Here is an 18558-nt window from a genome sequence, read left to right as displayed (position 1 = left end):
TATTCTGCGGCTTTCCTTTCTTCCTTGTGTCAGGATCCTGAACTCGACCATCTCATGGTCACTGCCTCCCAGGTTCCCATCCACTTTTGCTTCCCCTACTAATTCTTCCCGGTTTGTGAGCAGCAGGTCAAGAAGAGCTCTGCCCCTACTTGGTTCCTCCAGCACTTGCACCAGGAAATTGTCCCCTACATTTTCCAAAAACTTCCTGGATTGTCTGTGCACAGCTGTATTGCTCTCCCACAGATATCAGGGTGATTGAAGTCTCCCATGAGAACCAGGGCGTGCGATCTAGTAACTTCTGTGAGTTGCTGGAAGAAAGCCTCGTCCACCTCATCCCCCTGGTCCGGCAGTCTATAGCAGACTCCCACCATGACATCACCCTTGTTGCTCACACTTCTAAACTTAATCCAGAGACTCTCAGGTTTTTCTGCAGTTTCATACTTGAGCTCTGAGCAGTCATATTGCTCTCTTACATACACTGCAACTCCCCCACCTTTTCTGCCCTTTCTACCTTTTCAATGGTGCTGCAAGCACTGGTGGATCACAAGGGACGTTTCACCAACATCAACGTGGGATGGCTGGGAAAGGTTCATGATGCTCGCATCTTCAGGAACTCTGGTCTGTTTAAAAGGCTGCAGGAAGGGATTTACTTCCCAGACCAGAAAATAACTGTTGGGGATGTTGAAATGCTTATAGTTATCCTTGGGGACTCAGCCTACCCCTTAATGCCCTGGCTCATGAAGCCATACACAGGCACCCTGGACAGTAGTAAGGAGCTGTTCAACTATAGGCTAAGCAAGTGCAGAATGGTGGTAGAGTGTGCTTTTGGACGTTTAAAGGGTCGCTGGCGCAGTTTACTGACTCGCTCAGACCTCAGCGAAACCAATATTCCCATTGTTATTGCCGCTTGCTGTGTGCTCCATAATCTCTCTGAGAGTAAGGGGGAGATGTTTATGGCAGGGTGGGAGGTTGATGCAAATCTCCTGGCCGCTGAATATGTGCAGCCAGACACCAGGGTGGTTAGAAGAGCACAACAGGAAGTGCTGCGCATGAGAGAAGCTTTGAAAGCAGTTTCATGACTGGCCAGGGTACTGTGTGACACTTCTGTTTGTTTCTCCTTGATGAAAACCCACCCCCTTGGTTGCCTCTAAATTCCCTGTAAGCCAGCCGCCCTCCCCCCTTCGATCACAGCTTGCTTGCAAAGGAAATAAAGTCACTATCATTTAAAAAACATGTATTCTTTATTAATTGATTATAAAAATAGGGAGATAACTCACAAGGTAGCCTGGGTGGGGTGTGGGAGGAGGGGAGGAGGGAAGGAAAAGGCCACTTTAAAACTTCTTGAATGACAGCCTTCTGTTGCTTGGGCTGTCTACTGGGGTGGAGTGGTGGGTGCCCGGAGCCTCCCACCCCACGTTCTTGGGCGTCTGGGTGAGGACGCAATGGAACTTGGGGAGGAGGGAGGGCAGTTAAACAGGGGCTGCAGTGGCAGTCTGTGATCCTGCTGCCATTCATGAACCTCCACCAGACGCCAGAGCATGTCCGTTTGATCCCGCAGTAGCCCCAGCATTGCCTCATGCCTCCTCTGATCTTCCTGCCGCCACTTCTCCTCACGTTCATCGGCCACTTTCCTGTACTCTGCTATTGTGTCTCTCCACACATTCTGCTGAGCTCTGTCAGTGCCGGACGACTGCATGAGCTCAGAGAACATTTCATCGCGTGTGCGTTTTTTTCGCCCCTTATCTGAGATAGCCTTTGGGACGGAGGCGGGAGGCTTGCAGCTGCTGGAGGAAAAAAAGGGAGTGAAGTATTTTAAAAGATACATTTTACAGAACAATGGCTATACTCTTTCACAGCGAACAACATTATTCACATTACATAGCACATGTGATTTTGGTACAAGGTCGCATTTTGCATTTATATTGAGTGCCTGCGGCTTTGGTGTTAGAGATCACACACGCAGTGCCGGACAACAGAATTCGGCTTGCATGCAGCCATGGTAAGCCACAGTCTTTCGGCTTCTGCAACCTTCATAACAGCAGCGCCTTCCTCTCCCATACCAAGCAAAGCACGTTGAGTTGGCCATTTAGTGCTGCGGTTTTCCTATTAACGTGCAGCAGCAGAAACCAAACTGAACCCCCCACACACATCCAATTCTCTGGGATGATCGCTTTACCCCTCCCCACGTTGAGTGGCTGGTATCAGGGAAGATCCCTACTAGCCAAACGCGAACAGCTCCGCGCCAATGCCCTCCCTCCCCCCTCCCCACCGCATGGTTAACTGCGGGGAGGATTTCTTTTCAGCCAAAGAATCAGCCCAGTAGGAATGGCCATCTCCGAATGTCCCCTTAATTAAATTCCCATATTTCAACCGGGTTACCATGAATGATATCACTCTCCTGAGGATAACACAGAGAGATAAAGAACGGATGTTGCTTGAACGCCAGCAAACACCGGGACCATAAGCTACAAGGCTTCGTCATGCAATGATACCAGATTACTTGCTGCTAGCATGGTGTGGTAAAGTGTCCTACCTTGGAGGATGGAATAAGGCTGCTCTCCCCAGAAATCTTCTGCATAGGCTTTTAGAGTACCTCCAGGAGAGCTTCATGGAGATGTCCCTGGAGGATTTCCGCTCCATCCCCAGACACGTTAACAGACTTTTCCAGTAGCAGTACTGGCCACGAATGCATCCCAAGTCCTCAGGACTACTTAATCATTAAAAAACGCTCGCTTTTATAACATGTATTATATTTAAAAAGGTACACTCACCAGGGGTCCTTTCTCCAGCTTGGTTGGGTTGGGAGGGTATTTCAGTCAGGGTGATAAAAAGATCATGGCTGTCAGGGAGAACGGTGTGCTGTGTGCTTTCCTCAAGCTCGTCCTCCTCCTCCTCATCTTCCCCATCCGCAAAATCCTCAGGCATGGCGGAGAGTACCCCATCATCGGAGTCCACGGATAGGGGTGGGGTAGTGGTGGCAGCCCCCCCTAGAATTGCAAGCAGCTCGGCATAGAAGTGACATGTGTGGGGCTCTGTCCCGGAGCATCCGTTTGATTCTTTGGTTTTCTGGTACACTTGTTTGAGCTCCTTAAGTTTCACTTGGCACTGTGTTGCATCCCTGATGTAACCTCTGTCTCTCATAGCCTCGGAGATTTTTTGAAATGTTTTGGCATTTCGTCTTTTGGAACGTAGTTCTGATAGCACAGATTCCTCTCCCCACACAGCGATCAGATCCAGTACCTCCTGTTGGGTCCATGCTGGAGCCCTTTTTCGATTCTGGGACTGCATGGTGACCTGTGCTGATGAGCTCTGCATGGTCACCTGTGCTGATGAGCTCGCCTGGCCAAACAGGAAATGAGATTCAAAAGTTCCCGGGGCTTTTCCTGTACACCTGGCCAGTGCATCCGAGTTCAGAGTGCTGTCCTGAGCGGTCACAATGGTGCACTGTGGGATAGCTCCCATAGGCCAATACCTTCGAATTGCATCCACACTAACCCTAATTCGAAATGGCGATGTCGATTTCAGAGCTAATACACCCTCGTTGGGGAGGAGTACAGAAATCGGTTTTAAGAGCCCTTTATGTCGAAAAAAATGGCTTCGTTGTGTGGATGGGTGCAGGGTTAATTCGATTTAACGCTGCTAAATCCAACATAAACTTGTAGTGTAGACCAGGCCTTAGTCTCTCCTGTGGAAGCTGTTGCCCTGTGGCTAAATAATTAGAGTCATTGGAGCAGGGGGACTGGACCCTGGGATATAGGTCTCTGTCTCTCTCTCATTATTTGTGCCAGAAAGAGAGCACAAGCATAAGAATGACTCTATACCCTGGTGGTGAGGGCACCCAGACAGGGTGGCAGTATGCACTAGGTCAGAGGCAAAGACCTAGGTGCCTTGGCAATTTCTGCTGCCAAAACTTAGGCAATGAATGAGTTTAGGTGCCTGCAGGATTCAGCAGGAGTTTAGTACATTGCAGTGGCCCCAAAACGCAGGATTTAGGGGTCTAAAACAGGATTTTAGGTATTTAACTCCTTTTGTGCATTCAAGCCAGGACAGATTTGGTATTCAAGCCATTACAGAGATAGGCTTAAACTGTGTACTCAGATCCCTACCTGGTCCAAGGGTGCTAGGAGGGGAGTCAAAAGCAAGGTCTGGTATGCAGTGTCGCTGAATCTCATGAAAACCAGCTCCTGGAGTGCTGGGATTATGATAGAATCTCAGTTTTCATTTGAAAAAAAAAATTATAAATAAGGACCGAATCCTCAGCTGGTGCAAACTGTCATAGCTCCAGCGAAGTAAATGGCGCTATGCTGATTTACACCAACTGAGTATCTGGCTCTATATTTATAGACCTCATGGTTGTGGAGAAAAGCAGGAAAACAAGACCCCTAATGGCTCAAAAATCGGGAGGCAAATTAAAAGAACCCAAGTTCATCACTGGTTACAATCTCATGAGATTTTAGCCAATCTCAACATATTCAGGGCCTGACTCAGGATTTTTGGACACTTGGGGTTGGCAATTTGGGTCTGGGCCCATCTCTCCTTATAATAGAGCCCATCTGGCATGAAAACTCTAGGGTTAGGGCACTCTCTGATGCTGCTTGGACTTGATGCTGCAGCAACGGCAAAGAAGAGGCCCAGCTACAGTAATGTTTGTATTGGAGCTGTACAAAATGTTTGCAGTGGAACTCGAAACGAGTGAAACTGGCCAGGCTTCGCATTTTGTCGCAAACTCGAACTTGCATCCAGATTCCCCAAAAGGTTTGTGACTGTTTAGAACCCTCCTGAGTCCTGTGATGTGTGACTTTGCAGGGTTGGGATGTAGAATGAGCTAGGAGAAATTCAGCCATTTCGACTGACTTTTGATTTCAGTTTATTTAGACCTAACACTGAAGGTAAAACTCAGGGGTATCACTCTATGTTAATGGAAACTAACCTGGACTTGATCCAAAGCCTAATGAAATCAATGGAAAATCTCCTATTGTCTTCAAGGGCTTTGGATCAGGCTCCAAACTCATCAAATATCTAGCTTACATGGTCATTTAACAATTACCATGCACTCACTGCTCATCTCTACTCAAAATTTTTAAAAGGTCATTAACAAAGCTACCTAACGTCCACTGCTTCCCAAGTGACCCCCAATTCTGCACAACACAGAGAATCCAATGGGCTTCTTGTAATGTGGCAGTGAACAGCACAGTATGATCTGAAACACTGTCTTAGTGCTACCACAAATTAGTGTCCTTTTTATTTTGTTTTTAAAAAGCAAGAACTCCAGGAAGCAGCATTACTGTTCAGCTAATAACATCTTTAAAAGGTGGCCTTTCCCTTTAGCACAACTGAGACACACCAAAATAACAGTCGCACTTTGAGCACAAGAGACCGCATACTCAAAATAACTCGAATAAACCTTGCCACATTACTTTGTTGCTGTAAGAAAACCACCTTGTACAGGAAGAGAGTTTATTTTTCCCTCTTTCCTGCACTACGACTGGAGAACTTATCAGCAATCGTTTACTTTCCAACTGGCAACGGGCAAACATGCTTGGATAAAATAAAACACCCCAGAGAATCTTTGTCCAAAATTCAACCCGAATCTTTACTGCAGTTCAAAAACATCTGGACAACTTTTTTTCTCATCTTCTGTAGCCAAAATTTGGACCAAAATTTAACAAAAAAAGCTGTTTTGCTTGGGATGACAATTACTAGAAATCTCAAGAGAAAGCCTGTTCTTGCAAGTTTTGCAGAATCAAACCAATGCTTCAATTAGCTGGTTTTTACTCTATAATAATACATAACACCCCAACAGTGCCTTCCCTCTGAAGATATCATAGTGCCTTACAAAGTAGGCATAGATTTCAAAGCTAGAAGGGCCCATTATGATCATCTAGCCTGACTGCTGCCATAACACAAGCCATAGAACTTCACTCAGCAGCTCCTGAGCCATGCCATCGTTTCTGGCTGGACTAGAGCAGATCTTTTAGACAGACATCCTGTCTTAATGTAAAGACTTCAAGTGATGAAGAGTCCAGCACACCCTGGTTAATTACATTAGTGTAAAAATCAGCACTTATTTCTAGTTTGAATGTATCTAGCTTCGGCTCCCAGACACTGGATCTTGTTATGTCTTTGTTGCCAGATTAATGAGCCTCTACTACCAGAAATTTTCTCCCTGGGTAAGTACTTATAGACCATGTTGAAGCCACCTCTTAGCCTTCTATTTACCAAGCTAAACAGATCGAGCTTCTCCAAGTCTCTCACAGGAAGGCAGGTTTTCCAGACCTCAGATCATTCCTGTGTCTATTTTCTGAACCCTCTCTAATTATTCAACATCCTTTTTAAAGTACAGACACCAGAACTGGACATAGCATTCCACTAGTGGTCGCAGCAATGCCATATACAGAGGTAATATCACCTCCCTGCTCCTTCTCAACATTTCCCTGGATCACATAACTCCCCTCCCCCTTAGACACCTCATCATTTTGGGATCTCATGTTATACTGGCTATCTCCATTTTCCAGATGAGGCACCAGGAGATGAAGTGACTTACCCAAGATTACACAGGAAGTCTGTGGCAGAGGTGGAAAGAGAACCTACCTCTCCAGATTCCCAGGGCTTATGCTTTATCCCCACAACCATTCTCCCATGTTAGTCTTTCCTGCCTAAAAACCACCTGTTACATAAAGTTCCCGTTGCAATTAAATTAATTTACTAACACAGCCAGGCAGTTTAACAGCTTATTAGTATAGATCAATATTGTTAAGTCATATAAGTGAAGCCTTGTTCAATGCCCTTTAACTCTTTAGATATCTTTTTCCCCCCCAAAACACACTCCACCACGCAAGTCCCTCCACATGGTCCAGCAGCTACGACCAGAGGCAGGCTTGCTGCAGGATAAAAGGAGAGCTACCATCAAAGCTACTTTTGTTTAAAGTGATAAAGGGGGACAAGGGGAACACCAGTAAATCATTCTCATGTTTCTCAGCAGCTCTGCAATTTCCTTTTCAACTCCCACCCCATCCCCAATCCTTTCTATCCCCAGATGGCTTCTGATGCCAACCCACTCAAACAACCTACATGATGAGACATTGGTTGAAACCATGCCAACCTGATCATTAAGCTTCAAAGAGGTAGTATCAACAACAACAAAGAAAGAAAGAAAAAAAGAAAGCAATGAACAAGTGAGCTAAAAATGAAATATCAAAAAGATAACAGCTCTTTTAGATGTCAGAATGAGACAATGTTTCAAACAATGCCAGGATTAATCACCACCTTGTAACTCATTGCAAAATGTCTATTCAAACATGGTCTAGAATTTGACAGAACTTAGGGACAATCTGTTCATACAAACTACGAGCTGTGCTATACACATCAGGAACACAGTCTGCTTTTCACAGTCCCCAGTATTTTTATTCTGTTCTGTTCTGAATGTCAGTGGAGGAAAGACTGTCCCTCGTATTGCAAACATTTTTTCCCTGCTCCACCACAGACTTCCAGTGTGACCTTGGGCAAGCCACTTAGCCTCTCTGTGCTTCAGTTCCCCATCTGTAGAATGGGGATAATGACACATCCCTACCTCGCAGGGGTCTTGTGAGGACAAATACACGGAGGATTGTGAAGAGCTTTGAGATCAACCGATGAAAAGTATGATCAAAGCTAGATATTGTTATTATTAATTATGATTATAATTATTTCGCAGTGACACATTTTGCTTAGAAAAAATTACATACAGCCTTTTTTCAATAACACTGAGCAATTTCCAAGTCCCAAATGCATTATTTAACTAATCACACAACGCTGAGGTGAAACCGGTAAACATAATTATTATTTGACAGGTGAGGAAACAAAGACATAGAAGTTAAGGCAAAAAAATTCAGATTTAGGTGCCTAAGGTAGGCACCCAAATGAGTGGCTTTATTTTTAGAGGTTCTGAACACTCACAATTCCCACTAAAGTCCAACAGGAACCTCAGGAGCCTCAGAGAGAAGGACTTGACCCTTCTTTGTCTGTCATAGAATCACAGAATATCAGGGTGGGAAGGGACCTCAGGAGGTCATCTAGTCCAACCCCCAGCTCAAAGCAGGACCAATCCCCAACTAAATCATCCCAGCCAGGGCTTTATCAAGCCTGACCTTAAAAACTTCAAAGGAAGGAGATTCCACCACCTCCCTAGGTAACGCATTCCAGTGCTTCACCACCCACCTAGTGAAAAAGTTTTTCCTAATATCCAACCTAAACCTCCCCCACCGCAACTTGAGACCATTACTCCTTGTTCTGTCATCTGCTACCACTGAGAACAGTCTCGATCCATCCTCTTTGGAACCCCCTTTCAGGTAGTTGAAAGCAGCTATCAAATCCCCCCTCATTCTTCTCTTCTGCAAACTAAACAATCCCAGTTCCCTCAGCCTCTCCTCATAAGTCATGTGTTCCAGTCCCCTAATCATTTTTGTTGCCCTCCGTTGGACACTTTCCAATTTTTCCACATCCTTCTTGTAGTTTGGGGCCCAAAACTGGACACAGTACTCCAGATGCGGCCTCACGAATGTCGAATAGAGGGGAATGATCACGTCCCTCCATCTGCTGGCAATGCCCCTACTTATACATCCCAAAATGCCACTGGCCTTCTTGGCAACAAGGGCACACTGTTGACTCATATCCAGCTTCTGATCCACTGTAACCCCAGGTCCTTTTCTGCAGAATTGCTGCCTAACCATTCAGTCCCTTGTCTGTAGCGGTGCATGGGATTCTTCCATCCTAAGTGCAGGACTCTGCACTTGTCCTTGTTGAACCTCATCAGACTTCTTTTAGCCCAATCCTCTGATTTGTCTAGGTCCCTCTGTATCCTATCCCTACCCTCCAGTGTATCTACCTCTCCTCCCAGTTTAGTGTCATCTGCAAACTTGCTGAGGGTGCAATCCACATCATCCTCATCATTAACGAAGATATTGAACAAAACCGGCCCCAGGACCGACCCTTGGGGCACTCAGCTTGATACCGGCTGCCAACTAGACATGGAGCCATTGATCACTACCTATTGAGCCCAGCAATCTAGCCAGCTTTCTATCCACCTTATAGTCCATTCATCCAGCCCATACTTCTTTAACTTGCTGGCAAGAATACTGTGGGAGACCATGTCAAAAGCTTTGCTCAAGTCAAGGAATAACACATCCACTGCTTTCCCCTCATCCACAGAGCCAGTTATCTCATCATAGAAGGCAATTAGATTAGTCAGGCATGACTTGCCCTTGGTGAATCCATGCTGACTGTTCCTGATCACTTTCCTCTCCTCTAAGTGCTTCAGAATTGATTCCTTGAGGACCTGCTCCATGATTTTTCCAGGGACTGAGGTGAGGCTGACTGGCCTGTAGTTCTCCGGATCCTCCTTCTTCCCTTTTTTTAAAGATGGGAACTACATTAGCCATTTTCCAGTCGTCCGGGATCTCCCCTGATCGCCATGAATTTTCAAAGATAATGGCCAATGGCTCTGCAATCACATCCGCCAACTCCTTTAGCACTCTCGGACGTCCATCACATCAAAGCAGGTAAGAAAATGGAGCCCTTTTAAATGACTGACCAATAAAGGCCTTGATTCAGGGAAGCGTCCCTATTCAGGAAAGCACTTATACATGTGTTTAAATTTAAGCACGTAATTAGTTCCATGGGACTTAAGCATGTGCTTTCCTGTGTCAAGGCCTAATGCCACAAACTTCCAGAGCACCAAAAAGAGAAATAGAATGCAATTACTAACCAGTGTAAAGTGGTAAGACTCTTCAATTAATACATTTTTTGTGCATCACACTCAAATATATTTTATAAAAGAAAGCAGCCTTTGTAAAACCAACATCTGGAATCCAACCTATTCAAAGAATATTTTTTGTCCAGGAAGGCCATACAGAGGACACCATTAAAACCTTTACAACTCTTTACACAAAATTCAGTATGGGGTTGGACCTCTGGCCTCAACTCTCTAAAAATCTGGCCCATGAAGCTCAAAGTGGATATACAAAAGTCCTGTTGATTGTGCAGTGGTATAAAATCTTCACAGCATTTTCCTTTGCACGTAGGTAACGTTACGATTATATTTGCAGTATTTCCTATACTTAGGGTATGTCTATACTGCAAAAAAAGGTGTGTTCTTAACTTGGGTTTGCTAATCCACATTAGAATACTCAGGTTAAAACAGCAGTGAAGTCACGGCAACCCATAGGCGATCCTGGGCTTGAACACAAGGTAGGTACATCATTGTTTATGCCCTAACATGTACAGACTCCACTTTCTAAAAACAGACCCTAAGAGTTCTAGCACTGAGTTAAGCAATCCACTGTTAGCTTGGACAGGAGACAGACAGCAGTGCCCACTCTTTGGCAGTAGGTCTCTTTTTTTAAGTATCATCTTCTTGCTCGATTTTCTTTTTCTCCATTTTCTTCTTTTGTTGCTTTAGACAGTTAGCTAGACAAATAGGCACAGTGACGGAAATATGAACAGAATCTTTAAATAATTATTTTACACAGTGTGGGTCCCATTAGATTGGGTATGTAATGAGGTCAAAGGAAGCAACTCTGAAAATCAGGTCACCTATGTAGAGGCCTTAAAAATGGATTTAGGCACCTAACTTTTGGTGCCCATGTTTTAAAACTGGGCTCTGAAGTGTTGCTTTTTTTTATTATTAAATTTAAAAACAACTCCTCAGAAAAGATTTATTATCAAAGTCCCAAACATCAGTCAACCCACAGTACTGGTGTGTTTGTTTCTTATGATAAAAGAAGGACTAATGCAAATCTATTAAAATGAGCAAGACCAACCAGGACAGATTTTGTTTTGATCACTAAACATATTCAGGTATGTACAAAATGTTTCTGATTACGCTACACCTCTACAAAGGTGCTAGCTTGAAAATGCCATGTATTCAGACGCTGCACTCCAGAAAGGAGCCTACTGAAGGAAGTTTCCCTAAGGCAGGCATAAAAAAGTTGAAGAAGTAGATGCTCCCAAGAAAAGAAAAAACAGCACGCCTTCTGAGTAACATCTTCATGGCAAAGGAGTCTGCACAGCCTACTGTATTGGAATCACAGTCCATCCAATGACTGGCAAGGACTTACAGAGGGCCCACATGGCAACAATAGGAACCACAGGCTGTGTCAGGCAGTTTGAGTGCCTCATGTTAGGAAGGATTACTTAGATCACTGCCCGTGCCCAGGAGGGTAATAGACACACTTTAGACACACTATAATGGGTGCTTGCCTCTTTTATACCCTGTGAGAACATTCCACGTACCTTCTGAAGTTTGTCTGCTTTCTCGTAGTATCCCTCCAGCTCCTGCCGCAGAACATGATTCTCCTCCGACAGCATCTCCACCATTTGCTGCGCTCGCTCCACAATGGCATATGCATCAGGCGTGAGCTGCTGGCTTGGTGCAGTCGCAGGTGAAGGCTGGGCAGTTACAGCTGATGGGAGCTGTGGCAAGGTTGCTGAGTGCAGTGGGCCAGTAATGGAGGAGGCCTGGGAGGACATTGGACTGTGCTGCTGTACCGGCACCGATGGAAAAGCAGGTTGACATTGTCGGCTAAATAAAAGCAAATACGGGAAAAGAATTATATCAGCCCAGAAAAACTGCCCTGAAAATATACCAGCCATCTAGATTGTAGGGGCTTTGGGATAAGGCATATCTTTTTACTACAAGTTTGTTCAGCACCTAGCAATGGGACCCTGATTTATAAGTATTACCATAATATAAATCACAACAGTACTCCAGGTAAAGCATCTACTCACACGTGATTGACAATGATTTATATATTTATCTGGATCTCTAAAATGATAAAAAGGCATTTATCCGAAAGCACTGGGTATCCTGCTTTTGCTTAAAGAAAAGGAGTACTAGTGGCACCTTAGAGACTAACCAATTTATTTGAGCATAAGCTTTCGTGAGCTACAGCTCACTTCATTGGATGCATACAGACTAACACGGCTGCTACTCCGAAACCTGCTTTTGCACAACTAGTGTCACAGACTTCAGACACCAACAAAATTCAGGAGTACTGGCTGATGGATGCTAATTCAGGAGTACTGGCTGATGGATGCTAACAATATATTCCTCATCCTTCAACCATTACCTGCCTGGAGTCAGTGAGTAGAATTCTGATAGGCTGAATCAGAAGATGGGAGGAAGTGAAGCGAGCAATGTGATGTTCCTGAATAGCTTTAGCCTAGCAAAGGACAGACTGCTGCAAAACGGCTGGCTGGACAACCCTGATCAATTATTTCAAATCATCAAAGTCATTTTACAAAAGATCCTCATAATGATTGTATGAATAGGTGAGTTATATTCAGATGCATTAATCTATCTATTGATCTTACTGAAAACAAAGAGATGACTTGATCATGGTTTAGATCAGAGGTGGGCAAACTACTGCCCGCGGGCCACGTCCAGCCCACGGGACCCTCCTGCCCAGCCCCTGAGCTCCTGGCCCTGGAGGCTCGCCCCCGTCCCCTCCCCCGCTGTTCCCCTTCCCCCGCAGCCTCAGCTCCCTGCGCCGCCAGCGCAATGCTCTGGGCGGCGGGGCTGCAAGCTCCTGGGGCAGCGCAGCTGCAGAGCCCGCCCTGACCCGGTGCTCTGTGCTGCACGGTGCATAGTTGGCTCCAGCCAGGCAGCGCAGCTGTAGCGCTGCCAGCCACCGGTGCTCCAGGCAGTGCGGTAAGAGGGCAGGGAGCAGGGGGGTTAGATAGAGGGCAGGGGAGTTCGGGGGGTGGTCAGGGAGTGGGGGTGTGGATAGGGTCGGGATCGTCATAAGGCGGGGAACAGGGGGGTTGAATGGGGGCAGGAGTCCTGGGGGGCAGTCAGGAGGGGGGGGCGTTGGATGGGGGGGGGCAGTCAGGGGCAGAGGTTCCGGGAGCAGTCAGGGTACAGGGAGAAGGAGTGGCTGGATGGGGCAGGTGTCCCGGGGGGTGGGAGGGGAGTCAGGAAGGAGATGGGGCGGTGGGGGGGAATCAGGGACAGAAGTTCCGGGGGCAGTCAGGAAGAAGGGGTGGTTGGATGGGGAAGAGGTCCAGGGGCGGGAGGGGGGGCGTCAGGGGGGAGAGAAGTGAGGGGGGCAGATGGGGGCGGGGGGCCATTCCCCCCTCCCCTAACCAGCCCTCCATACAGTGAGGGTAATTCTATCTTAGCTACTTTTATGTCCCCATCTCCATAGTATCTGACTGCCTCACAATCTTTAGTGTATTTATCCTCACCACAAACCGTGTGATAAAGAAGTGCTATTATCCCCATTTTACAGATAGGGAACTGACACACAGAGAGGCTAAGTGACTTGCCCAATGTCACACAGGAAGTCTGTGATGGAACAAGGAATCAAATCTGGGTTTCCAAAGTCCCAGGTTAGCATCCTAACCACTGGATCAACATTCCTCTCCAATTACCCATTCTCCATCATCTGCAGCCGTATCAAGGCTACTTTTCCTGAAAGATAAGTTCTCAGATAACTACAAGTTATTGGAGTTGACGCAGGAATCACTGGGTGAATTTCTGCATCCTGTGTTATGCAGGAGGTCATGATTATCCCTTTTGGCCTTAAAATCTATTAATACTATTATGTATACACCATATTTTTTGCTAAATACACAACACATGTGATCAATGTTGTTTTCACAGTGTATGGTGCTTCACAAGGAGGGAAAGATGAGATTTTCAAAAGCACTTAGCATTGGCTAATTCTGTTCCCACTGGAATCAACATCCCATTGACTTCCATGGGTGCAGAGTTAGACCAACACTGAATGCTTTTGAAAATCCTGCCTAAAAGCAAAGGTCCAAGTACTAAAGAGCTCACCACAGCCTAATAACAATGGCTAGGCAGGTGGCCTATTGGCAATTCACAGGTATCTTAGCTTATGCCTTCATGGACAGAACCTCGTTGAAATAGGAAATGCCCTGAAGCAGCAAAGGTGCCATTACACAGGCGGGATGGGAATGGGCAGCAGGGCAGACTTAACCAGTAAATGCTCATGAGGCTACTTTGTGTGCTGAGTACATCATCGCATTAGTGAATTTTTTAAAACTTATTTGCTAATTCACTAATGATTAAGTTGGCACAAGAAAGCAGGTGAGTGCCCGGAAAGAGCTTGAACCAAATACATCAGGAGACAGATCTGCTGCAATTGTTATACTATGTTTCGCTTCAATAGCCATATAGTTTCACTTCAATGTTGCTGGCAGAACCCCCCTCCTCCTGGCCTTCTCACACTACATGCCACATCCCACCTATGCCATATAATGTTTGATGCTAAAGCGAGGTCACAGAGCATCAAGGGGAAAAGAAATAAGGGAAGCTATCACACGCAAAGCCACTGTTAACTGAATGGAACGCTGTCTGGAACTGGGAATTCTCCTACACGGCTATACCAGTGATGATGTCATAAGGGATGGGAAGTTACAGCAACACTGTTCTCAGTATTGATTATAATGGGAAGTAACATGATGAATCTTGCTTAGGCTGCGCAGTGCTCCCTTATGTGGAAGGGTCAGTATCACAGGTGATACTGCTTGGAATGTTATGCTGCTCTGCCACATCTGTCTCCTTATCACCACCAAAATCAGAGAGAGGAAAGGACTGTGCATGCGGACACACGTGCTGTGGGGGAGGCCTTTCAAGGGCCCCATTTATTCATTCCTTTGCAATAGTGTTTGAGGTTGGACCTATACCTGGTCAACCAGTTTTTTATTGTGAACTGAACGGTGTGGCCGTCAGATGTTAGACTGTATCGCCCCTGAGATATACTGAGGCCATTTTGTTACTGCCCTTTTCTTCATCACACTCGACTTTGTAAAACCTCATATGAAACCGCCAGTATCCTGTCCTCATCAGGGAACTGAAATTTCTTTTTGTTTCAAAAGTTAACGATATAAAAATAGTATGACCAATATTATAAACTGGGTTGAGCAATGAAATGTCACATACAATTATGAGCATGTCAGATATTTCCAAATGCAACCTAGTAAATGGAACATTACTAGTTTATGTGAGGCCTATTCTAACACTTAATAGTTTTATCAATATAATTATTTCAATTAGTGTTTATTTTACCCAAATAGTTATCCTGGTAAAAGCCTAATGTAGACACCGTTATACTAGCATAAAGGAGACTTATACCAGTATAGTTAATTCCCCTTCCTGTACAGGAATAGCTACACTTGTATAAAGCACCTATATACTGATATACCTGTATCCAAACTAGGTGAGCTGTACCTACTTTAACTATACTGGTTAAGCCCTGATTGTCCTGATTGGGGATTTCTAACCTCGTATTCGTTTTGCACTTTTCCGTAGGCTTCAGCCAGTCTAGATTTACATTGAGAAGTGAGGGAAGAAGCAGGCCCAGTTAATTCAGTCATTCCTGATTTTCAAGTTATTCACCCCAAGTTACTCCTGATTTACATCCATGTGAGAGCAGAATCAGGCCATAGATTCTGCACAGGCCAGAGTGTATTGGATGTTCTCATAACTATTTTTCATCTTGAACTTGTACAATTCATGTCGCTTCTTTTGATGTGTGGCTGGTAAACATAATGAATTACTGATGAACAGTTTGTTCTTTACTGTTTACAAGTCCCATTTATCCCAGATTTCCTTTGAAGTTTTTTTAAACTGAACCCACTGTTAAACCTCTGGATGCATGTACAATACATATAACACAACAATCCAAAAAGCAAACTGGCAGTTAGAAAAAATAAGATTCCCTGATGAGGTTAAATACAGTTCATATCCAACCCCTCAAGTTAATGCCTGAATGAATAAATAAATGAACCAAGCTTGCCCTCTGTCCAGAGAGTCAACAGAGTTGAGCTCCCTTGGACTAACAGGGCACATAAATGCCAATGATTTTCCTTTATTCTTTTAGATGATGGTTTTACTCTGTATTAGAGCTGGCTGAAATTTCCTGTGTAAAAGGTTTTTCATCACAAAATTGCCTATTTTTTAAAATGACTCTTCAAGAAAAATTATCAAAATTATAGGCATTTTCCGAAATTTTGCAAAATTTCCAGTGATGTTTTTATCAATTTTTTAAAACGCTTTTGTCAAAATTGTTTTAGAACTCAGTGGCATTTTTTTTTTTTACTGAAAACCTGGTTTTTTGGTAAATGAAAAATTTTGCACAAAGTAATAAAACACTGCTTTTGGGAATGAAAAATTTCAGTAATGATTTTGATAAAAATTTGATTAATTTTTCAGTTTAAAAGATTATGAAAAATAGGTCCACTTGGAACACTTCGTAATTTTGAAATCATTTTTCAACCAGCTTTGCTCTCACTTTTTTCCATTATAACTGTTTCCCTAGTGATTGCACTTTTCTAGTGTTGTCAGGATAGTTTTATAGTTTGTTTGTTTGTTTTTCCTTTTTGACAGGCATTTAGGAGGGAAGGCTATGACAGCTACAGAAGCAGCAGTGGTAGTGACCCACAGAATGAAGGTGACTAGATGTGGAAGCTGCAGGATGTACAATCTTCTGGAGAGGGTACTTGAAAGGTGCTTCGTTCGTATGAAGTGCCGCCTGATAGACCCAAAGGAAGAGAAGGCCAGAGGTTTGGAGATGCAAACTATGGTTGAGTTTCTAAGGGGATTTGAGCAGATGACAGAGAGAGAAGGCTAAAGGGAAACCTCAAGACTTGCAGATCAGAGAACTGTGGATGAAAAAAGTGGCCAGTGGAAGCGTGTGACTATGAGAACATGGCAGAAGAAAAGACCGGCTAGCGAAGGAGAAATAGAGCTGAGGAATAGGCTGTTGGAAAATGAAAGGGAGAAGCAATAATAGAAGATGGAAGAGCAAGGAAGAAGAGAAGAGTGGCTAGTCCTACAGGAAGAGGGGAAGAGGCATGGGTGGTCGTTATCATAGGCTGGGGGAGGCTGAGCCTTCCCAAACACCAGGAAGAGGCAGGTCTATGTAACTGGGGACTTCCTACTAAGAAGAACAGAAAGGCCTGTCACCAGAGCTGATCTGGAGAATAGAAGGGTGTGCTGTCTGCCCGGAGCTAATATATGGAATGTGGACCTAAGGCTGAACAGAATCCTAATGGGAGCAGGCAAGAATCCACTGATTATTCTTCACATGGGGACAAAGAATACTGCTAGATTCTCATTAGTGTGCATCAAGGAAGACTACACCAGGCCAAGGAAGACGCTTAAAGAAATGAAAGCTCAGGTGATCTTCAGTAAAAACAATGAGGAGTTCGGTGGCACCTTAAAGACTAACAGATTTATTTGGGCATAAGCTTTTGCCCAAATAAATCTGTTAGTCTTTAAGGTGCCACCGGACTCCTCGTTGTTTTTGTGGATACAGACGAACACGGCTACCCCTCTGATACGTGATCTTCAGTGGGATTCTACCTATACCTGGAGGAGGAGAGCAGAGACCAGGCAAGATTATGATGATCGACAGATGACTTGCACATCAGTGCTGTGAAGAGGGCTTTGAGGTGGTAGACCACTGGGAGGCATTCACCAACAGAGGACTGTTCTCATGGGATGGATTCAACCTGAGCAGGGAGGGAAACAGACTTCTGGGACGGAGGTTGGCACCGCTGAAGAGCTTTAAACTACGAATTCATGAGAGACAGTTGGGAGGTGCTCATATAATCTCAATGTTTGATTCCAATATTTGAGCAGAAGGAAAATCACGTGAAAGAGGATACAGTAATGGAGAAAGGAACAACAGAGGGTAGGAAAGTGGACATCAAGAGGAAAGATGTGCCAATACCACTGCCAATAACAGGTATGTGATACTGGCAGTAAAATGACTGTACCTAATCGGGCGAGAAATCTGACTGAAGCCAAGCAGCAACAACTAAGATGTCCGTACACCATTGCAAGGCGCCTGAGTAACAAAACAGAAGAACTAGAACTATTGGTGCAGAAAGTGAAACCAGATATTATAGAGATACTGGAAACATGGTGGAATAGTCATCATGACTGGACTACAGGTATTGAAGGGTATGTGCTGTTCAGGAAAGACAGAAATAAAGGTAAAGGTGATGGAGCAGCATTGTATATTAATGATGAGGTAGACTGTAAAGAAACTGGAAGTGATGGAATGGATAAAATGGAATCTGGGTCAAAATCAATTGGGGAAGAAAGGTAACAGAAGCTCCACTTGGATAATGGTTGGGGTCTGCTACAGAGCCCCAGGATCTTATCTGGATATGGATATTTTAAATGAAATAAATACTAGAGCTGTCAAAGGATTAAAAAAATTAATCACGCTGTTAATAACAGAATACTATTTATTTAAATATTTTTGGATGTTTTCTACATTTTCAAATATCTTGATTTCAATTACAACACAGAATACAAAGTATACAGTGCTCATTTTATATTTATTTTTATTACAAATATTTGCACTGTAAAAAACAAAAGAAATAGTATTTTTCAATTCATCTAATATAAGTACTGTAGAGCAATCTCTTTAGCATGAAAGTTGAACTTACAAATGTAGAATTATGTACAAAAAATAACTACATTCAAAAATAAAACAAATGTAAAACTTACAAGTCCACTCAGTCCTATTTCTTGTTCAGCCA

General features: G+C 44.3%; 1 protein-coding gene across 5 annotated transcripts in view; it reads right to left on the bottom strand.

The window, feature by feature from the left end:
- The window catches only part of AMOTL1 (angiomotin like 1), a 127090-nt gene that overhangs the window by 56941 nt on the left and 51591 nt on the right, over positions 1-18558 (bottom strand). For all 5 annotated transcript variants that reach the window (XM_074956882.1, XM_074956889.1, XM_074956903.1 and 2 more), the window contains one exon: positions 11269-11557. In XM_074956882.1, coding sequence (XP_074812983.1) covers positions 11269-11557 — 289 coding nt within the window. The remainder of the gene's footprint in view (positions 1-11268; positions 11558-18558) is intronic.

Source organism: Natator depressus, chromosome 1, assembly GCF_965152275.1.
Source record: "Natator depressus isolate rNatDep1 chromosome 1, rNatDep2.hap1, whole genome shotgun sequence".
Lineage (NCBI taxonomy): Eukaryota > Metazoa > Chordata > Testudines > Cheloniidae > Natator > Natator depressus.
Note: the sequence above shows the minus strand (reverse complement) of the source record. Positions and strands in the feature narration are given on the sequence as shown.